We start from the raw sequence: 8,028 nt of genomic DNA on the forward strand, positions 1-8,028 counted from the left end.
GGTTTCTCTGTGGCTTTGGAGCCTGTCCTGGAACTAGCTCTGTAGACCAGGCTGGTCTCGAACTCCCAGAGATCCGCCTGCCTCTGCCTCCCGAGTGCTGCGATTAAAGGCGTGCGCCACCATCGCCCAGTGTCTGACTTACTCTTAGAAAGAATTCGAGGTAGTCAGTATGCTATGCTTCCAATACATAAATACATAAATGTGTCCTAGTGAAGGAACAAACCAGTTTCATGCTGGACTCCTGCTGAATATACCAGTGCTTGTTGTAACCATTGTTTATACACACAATACAAATACATATTTGCTTGTTTATTCCTTTTATTTGTATATGCAGAGTCTTGCTATGTAGCCCAGGCTGTCTCTGAACTCAGTCTTCCTGCCTTGAACTCCTGAATCTTGGGACTACAGACCTGTACCATATTTGTTCTGTATTGAATTGATAATGTGACTTTGTTTCTGTGTTTTATGCCTGAAGAACAGTTGGAATGCTTTGGCTTATTTAAAGATCATGCTGATTCTGTTCAGTTGTAAATAATTCAATATCAAAATGACCTCTCTGGCTAGGCAGTGGTGGCACGTGCCTTTAATACCAGCTCTCGGGAGGCAGAGGCAAGCGGATCTCAGCGAGTTTGAGGCCAGCCTGTTCTACAAAGCAAGTTCTGAACCAGATAGAGCTACACAATGAGACCCTGTCTCAACAAAACAAAAACCTTTCTATATGGTCTTCACTTACAGTTTGTGGCAAGAATTATAGAGGAGCCAAGCACATGCTCTTACTTAGTCCCAGCACTTAGGAGGCAGAAGGAGGTGTATCTCCTGAGTTTGAGGATAGCTTAGGGCTGTATAATGAGACACACACCCCCTCCCCATCTCAGAAAACAAAGAACAAAGGAACTGAACGTGGTTGAATGTGCCTATAATCCCAGCACTTGGGAGGTAGAGGAAGGTCACAAGTTCAAGGTCCTTCTTAACAACATAATAATTTGAGATGAGCTTGTCTCAAAACAAAAAGCAAACAAGAGGGGACTTCTGCTTTATCTTACAGGGTTTTAAAATTCTCATTGCTTTTACAAGCGGAAATAGCTAGGTGATGGTGGCACAGGCCTTTAATCCTGGCACTCAGAAGGCAGAGAGAAGCAGATCTCTATGAGTTTGAGGCCAGCCTGGTCTACATAGTGAGTTCCAGGACAGTCAGGGTTGTTACACAGAGAAACCCTGTCTCAAAAAAGCAAAAAGCAAAAAAATAAATAAATAAATAAAAGAAAAGAAAAAGAAAAGATCTATAGTGTACATCTGTGGCAGCTGTGTTGCAAGAATTAAACTCAAGAACTTTTTTTCTCCTTTATCCCTTAGGATGGGGAGGATGAAGCAAGTGATGGACAAAGGGATGAAGATAATGACGAAAGTGATGACAGCTCTGATTAGACCCCAGGACACAACTGCACCTTCATCTCTGGCAGCCTCTTACCCCTTTCTCTTTGCAATTTGAAGTCTGATCTCTGCCTTTCAAACCGGAGCTTCCTGTTTTTCCTTCAAGAAAGGGTTTTTATTTAATTAACCAATGGATTTCACAGGTTGTTGAACATCCAAGTTCCTGGCTCAGGATTTCATTGTAGCATCTATTGGTGGTTTGCATAAACATGGCCATGCTGATTCTGCAGAGTAAATGCTCTGACTGGCCTTTGGGAACTGGTTTTGAAACTGATTTATTTAAAAATTCAGGCTTATGATAACTTTGTAAATAAACTATTTTCTGAGTTTTGCTTCAGATACCTTATTCCTCACTTTAGATATGTCTCATTATTCAGGGATTGGGTGGGATTGAGTGAGGTTTGTGTCCTACCAGGGCCTTAATATCAAAAAGAACATTTTAACTACCTTTTAATTGTATTTTTGTTGGGTTTTTGTTTTGTTTTGTGACAGGGTCTCTCTGTGTAGCCTAGCTATTATGGTATTCGTGCTGACTAGGAGGGTCTTGAACACTGCTTTTGAATGTTTAAACACTTATTTTTGTTCTGTGTGGGGGCACATACGTGCTGTGGGGCACATGTGGAGAACACAGGACACCTGGTGGAAGTGGAGTTTTCTCCCTCTACCATGTGGGTTCCACATATGTGCTGTGGGGCACATGTGGAGAACACAGGACACCTGGTGGAAGTGGAGTTCTCTCTTTCTACCATATCGGTTCCAGGGGTCAAAATTTCAGACCTTTAGCTGCTTAGCCACCTCACCAGCTTGCTTTAAAATTTTTTGTTTATTAGTATAAAACAAAGGAAGAAAAGACATCATCAAACATCTGCTGGCATTTTATATATATATATATATATATATATATATAGTATTTATTTCCACATTATTCTGAATTATGCCTAGAATCTAGTTTTAAGAATCATACAAAATATAGTTTATTAGAAATAGAACATCAGGAGCTAAAGTAGGGGATTCTCCTGTCATCTGCCAGGAAGCCCAGTCTCAAAGCTGCTGTTAGGCTCTTCCTTGCCATGCTATTAAGAGTGTTTAATATTTGTTATATTTTTACCCATGCTGGTATTAAAGTTATGTTTTACTTATTGACATTTGTTTGAGGCGGGAAAGCTGTTTTTAAGTTAGTTCTTAACCCACATACAGATTTTTGGTCCCTTCATCGTCTGGTTCCCAGTCAGCCATACATGTCTTTGCCATCTCATTACTGACTTTGCCATTTGTGTGTTCACGCTAGGCTGGTTTGTTTGATAGTTTAGTCACTATCACATTTGTATGTCAGTGTTAGGCTGACTTAAATAGTCATTAGCTTTACGGCAGAGATGTTCTTCCTCGCTCAGTATCACTGGTCAACTGGTCAGTCTTGTTTCTGAAGAGAAAGGGAGGAAGGGAACTTGTCACAGCTGGACTGAAAGGCAGAGTATCTGGCATGATTTTACGGTTGATTTATGTAGAGAGGTCTTTGTAAGCTTTGTACATACCACAGATGATGGTGTGGAACGCGGGTCAGATGGGGACCCTTTACTTGGAGTGCTGCAAGGCAAAGGTGCACTTCTTGTACGTGGCATACAGCAGGAGGATAGAGCGTAGCATCTGTTTGCACATAGTCACTGTCATCTGAATCTGAGGCTCCTTGAGACCAGTGGGCCACTGATGCTCTCTGCTGATAATTTTGCAGAAGGCTGACTTGTCTGAGACTCTGAAGGTTCCAGTCCACTTGGGTGGCTGGGCTGTGATGACCCTACCGAAAACAGAATCTACTCCATGGAGGCGGACTGGCTGGGGCTTCCTCACCGGTCCTTTCTTGTTGTTCACTGCTTGGAGCTCTGAGGTGTGGCAGGGTAACTTGGGGCTCTCTCCAGGCGCCACAAGTGGGCTGTCTAGGACAAGAGTGACTTCTTGAAAGCACAGCTGCACTTCAAGGTCAGAAGGGGTATGCGGGAAGCAAGGAGAGGCCCTGAAAGGGTGTTTGGAGCAAGGGGTAGGTGTTGTGTGCCGCAGCCATTGGAAGCTCTCATCCAGTGGAGTCCATGGTGACCAGAGCTGGTATCCTGCCATCGACAGTCCTAAAGGGAAGGAATCAGATATGGAATTTCCCTGCTGTGCTTTGGGGAAGGGAGAGGCGTTACTGTGCAAATTCACATCTGTCTCATTACTGGCTTAAACTTCATGAGACATTATTTGATGAGAAGAAACTCAGCCCATGTCCTGCAAGCATTTGTAATTGGTGATTCCGCAGAGCCCTCAAGAGTATAACCCTGAACTAGCAGTTTAACTTCGCTATGGACCTAGTAGAAATGCAAGCTCTTAGCGCCCATCTCAGACCTACTTAATTAGAAACGTGGGTGGGGCCAGAAGTTTGCATGTATGCAAACCCTCCAAAGATTCTGTTGCACCTTACAGTTTGCAGTTTACAGTGTGGCTTTTAAGCAGGCTTCAGTTTTCACTCTTCCTTATGAAGCAGGAGGATTGCTATGAGTTCATTAACAGCCTGGACTACATAGGGTAAGACCCTGTCTGAAAAGAAAATCCCAAAAACAACCAAGAGGAGGTTTCTGGTATACCACCATGGCAAGATGGATGTAGACTATTAATGCCTCTAAACATTTTTTAAAAATAAGATTCATTTCTAGTTTCATCTCCTAAAAAAAAAGGAAAAAGCTTTATCAAATGCCCAGACTAAACCAACAGAGATGGGAGGACTTTGGACTCCAGGTCTTTCCATCCTTTCACACAAGGTTTAAATAAAAATGGTTCTGCCCCAGTTCTCGGCCTTACAGGGAGTAACTTTAATCCATTCTGCAGATAGGGGATGAACCTGGAAGTCTTTACAAGTTGCTGTACTAGGCCTGGAGGGATGGCTCAGCCGTTAAAGGCTAGGCTCACAACCAAAAATATAAGAGTTCGGTTCCCAGCACCCACGGCTGTCCCTCCGGGTACCTAAAAAAAAAAAAAACAAACAAAAAAACAAAAAACAAGTTGCTGTACTAGACCTGCATAGGAAACACCTGGCTCCCCAGTCCAGAAGACTTCTTTTTTATAGGTGCCTTCCTTCTAAGGAACCCGGATCCTCCATTTCCCCACCTGGGAAAGGGGAAGGCAGCGCCAAAGTGCAGCTGAAGTCCTCGTGAACTGAGAAAACATCCCGAGCGGCTGGGGTGCTTGGAGAACAGGCTTGTCTCCCTGGAAGTCCTTCCCTCGGAGCGGGAGCCACATGACCCTGCCCGAGGCCCGGGCAGCGGTGGGATCCCGGGCCCGGACCCACCATCACCATCTGGGCCGGGAGCTCACCTACTGAACTCCGCGCGGATTGCAGGCTCCAGAGTAGCAGACTCATTTTTTCTCCATCCCGGCGCCTAGCAACCTCCTTTGTGACTCAGGACCGTGGGGGCGGGGCGGGGCGGGGCGGGGCGGGGGCTGGAGACGCCCTTTCTAGGAGCCAGAAGACACAGGACAGCTCCAATGCCACCCTTCAGTTCCTCTCCACCCCATCACACCCTTTGACAAGGGCACAGAGAACAAATTCCACACGTCAAAGGCTGTGATCAAGTACGGACGTTCCAAGACTATAAATCAGTGTTAAAAATTAACCTTTATTAGTTATTCCCTGGCTCACACTGTGCTCCAGTGTCTGGGAAGATTTTATTATTGTACTGCAAGGGAGCCAGTGCAAACAAAATTATAAATGCTTGTCTGTTAAGAGAATAATAGATTTTACCATAGCTTTCTGCCTGAAAACTTGTCTTCTTGAAATTCAAAATACTATTTTTAAGTTTGTGTTTGTCTGTGTGGATTTATGTGCAACTCGTCTGTGCAGGAGACCTTGGTGCCAGAAGAGGGCCATCAGAAACTGGGTCCTCTGCAAGGGCATAAAGTACTCTCAACCACTAAGCCGTCTTTTCAGCCCCATACTTCTGTTGTCTGTTAAACCTCAGGATGCTTCTGTCTCATGTACGAAGCTGAGAAGCAGATGTTTCACCATTCCAAAACTCCAAAAGTCATTGCTGTGAGCAGCACGTCCATTAGCATGAATGGCAGTGGAAGGCAGGAGTTCCCCCCCGCCCATTATTTCAGTCTCTTTTTTTTTGGGGGGGGGGTTTCGAGACAGGGTTTCTCTGTGGCTTTGGAGCCTGTCCTGGAACTAGCTCTGTAGACCAGGCTTGTCTCGAACTCACAGAGATCCACCTGCCTCTGCCTCCCGAGTGCTGGGATTAAAGGCGTGCGCCACCACCGCCCGGCCTTCAGTCTCTTATAGTACGCAAGTGCCTGGAGAAATAGCAACTGTAACAACTTGTCTGCTTTTTTTTTTTTTCTCAAGACAGTTTCTCTGTGTAGGGTGGCCTTGAACTCACAGAGATCCACCTGCTTCTTTCTGCCTCCCAGAGTGCCCGACCTCCCGACCTCTGCTTTTTTTTTTTGTTTTGTTTTTTTGAGGGGGCGGTTCGAGACGGTTTCTCTGTAGCTTTGGAGCCTTGAACTCAGAGATCTGCCTGCCTCTGCCTCCCGAGCGCTGGGATTAAAAGCATGCGCCACCACCGCCCAGCCTTGCTCTTTTCTTAAAAACAGAATTAGCTCTGCATTTCCCCTACTGTAGAACTCATTGTTTCATTTTTAAAAAAAGTGGACAAGCTGAGCATTTTGGTGTACTTTTTTTTTTTTTTTATCTCAGCACTCATGAAACTAAGGCAGGAGTGCCAGCCTGAGTGTAAGGTCGGCTGGAATACACAGCAAGACACAGTGGGAAAAACACATTAACCTAAAGATGGATTTTAAAGTCTTGTTTTCTGAGACTGGGGGACTCAAGGGTTGGGGTCAGGCAGAGATCTGGGTCTAAAAGTCCTACAGAATCTTGAGGCATTTGTCCAGTGCCCAGTGTGTATACATGTACTCCCCATTACAGAAGAGGTAAACAAAAAAGAATTTCGATGGCAATCAGAAAGCAGAAAATGATGACACTTGGAAAAGAGGAAGTGCTTTTGAGTTACAACTTTTCTCAGTCTGTTTTTATCTTCCTAATTAAGATACCCCAGCTAGGTGCTGAAGAGATGGCTCTGCGGTTAAGACCATCACTCACTGATCTTCTGGAGGACCCAGGTTCAATTCCCAGCACCCACATGGCAGCTCAGAGCTGTCTGTAACTCCAGTTCCAGGGGACCCAACACCCTCACATAGACACCCATGCAGGCATAACACCAACACACATAAAATAAAAATAAATTAAAAAAACACCTGCTATTTAAAAGGCAAATGAAGCTATCATTACGGCACAGTATTTTTTTTTAATATGAACGTCCCAAAGCCAAGATCAGATGTTTAGAATTGTTGGGCAACGAGGGATCCATACTGTCATGACAATCTGTTCACAGCCCTCTGTGTAGTCTCCTCAGATCTAAGGGACATGTTCTGAGAGGTATCATTTGCTGTTACCTCCAACTGCTATCCAGCAAAATCAGAGTCTCCTTCTATTAACCAATTGCAGTCTTAGGAAGAAGGAAACACATACACACACACACACACACACACACACACACACACATTCACGCACGCACTACAAAACACTGGCCCTAGCAAATGGCAATGTGTGAGGAGAAAGACATTCTTACGAAGGAGATAAGAAGCAGAAAGAACCAGGCTGAGCTAGGTGCAGGCTTTTGTGACATCGGGCTCTGGAGAACCCACTCCAGGAATTGGCATTCTAGGAGCTGGCCTTCCCACCTTAAGGTGATGCCTCCAAGACATGCATAAGTTGAAATTTTTAAAAATTTCTATTTTGGTGCCAGGTGGTGGTGGCACATGCCTTTAATCCCATCACTTGGGAGGCAGAAGCAGGTGAATCTCTGAGTTCGAGGCCAGCTTGGTCTATACAGTGTGCTCCAGGATAGCCTTGACTGCACAGAGAAACCGTGACTCAAAAACCCAAAATAAATAAATATATTTTATTTTTCTCTTAGGTATAGCATATCCTTTTATATTTCCATGTATCAAATTAGCATTTAAAGACTGCTTAATAAAATACTGCCATGGGTTAGCTAAACCATTGTTTGGCCTTACTCTAATTATTATTGCAAACAAAACCTCAAAGTCCATCCTTATGGTTAAAGTGTTTTTCCCATTGTGTCTTACTGTGTATTTCAGCTGGTTACACTCAGGACAGGCCTTCTGTCTTAATCTGTGTGCTGAGATTACAAGCATGCACCACAATGACCAGTTTGTCTTAATCTTTTGCGTGCTGAGATTACAAGCATGCACAATGACCAGTTTGTTCAATGATTTTTTAAAAAGATTTATTTATTATGTATAATAATTTTCTGCCTGCATGCCAGAAGAAGGCACCAGATCTCATTATAGATGGTCATGAGCCACCATATAGCTGCTGGGAATTGAACTCAGGACCTTTGGAAAGGGCAGCCCGTGCTCTTAACCTCTGAGCCATCTCTCCAACCCCTCAATGATTTCCTGAACAAAATGATTAAATGAAAAGGTTTGAGATTGTTTTGCGATATTTTCCTCCCTCCCTCCCTCCCTCCCTCTCTCTCTCTCTCTCTC

General features: G+C 44.3%; 2 protein-coding genes across 4 annotated transcripts in view; one reads left to right on the forward strand and one right to left on the reverse strand.

Moving 5' to 3' along the window:
* The window catches only part of Fancd2 (FA complementation group D2), a 76,809-nt gene extending 75,047 nt beyond the window's left edge, over positions 1 to 1,762 (forward strand). The window contains exon 44 of the mRNA XM_013353049.2: positions 1,354 to 1,762. Coding sequence (XP_013208503.1) covers positions 1,354 to 1,425 — 72 coding nt within the window. The 3' untranslated portion in view covers positions 1,426 to 1,762. The remainder of the gene's footprint in view (positions 1 to 1,353) is intronic.
* Positions 1,763 to 2,352: 590 nt separating this feature from the next.
* Positions 2,353 to 8,028, reverse strand: part of Fancd2os (FANCD2 opposite strand) — a 6,610-nt gene continuing 934 nt past the window's right edge. Inside the window, exons 1-3 of one of the 3 annotated variants that reach the window (XM_026788268.1) lie at positions 4,774 to 4,831; positions 2,964 to 3,548; positions 2,353 to 2,851 (exon numbers count right to left, since the gene is read on the reverse strand). In XM_026788268.1, the coding sequence (XP_026644069.1) occupies positions 3,004 to 3,548; positions 4,774 to 4,819 (591 nt within the window). In that variant the 5' untranslated portion in view covers positions 4,820 to 4,831 and the 3' untranslated portion in view covers positions 2,353 to 2,851; positions 2,964 to 3,003. Of the gene's footprint in view, positions 3,549 to 4,566; positions 4,727 to 4,773; positions 4,832 to 8,028 lie in introns of those variants that run through there. The other 2 variants (XM_026788269.1, XM_026788270.1) reach the window with 2 other exon arrangements.

This window comes from Microtus ochrogaster, unplaced genomic scaffold (assembly GCF_000317375.1).
Source record: "Microtus ochrogaster isolate Prairie Vole_2 unplaced genomic scaffold, MicOch1.0 UNK1, whole genome shotgun sequence".
NCBI lineage: Eukaryota > Metazoa > Chordata > Mammalia > Rodentia > Cricetidae > Microtus > Microtus ochrogaster.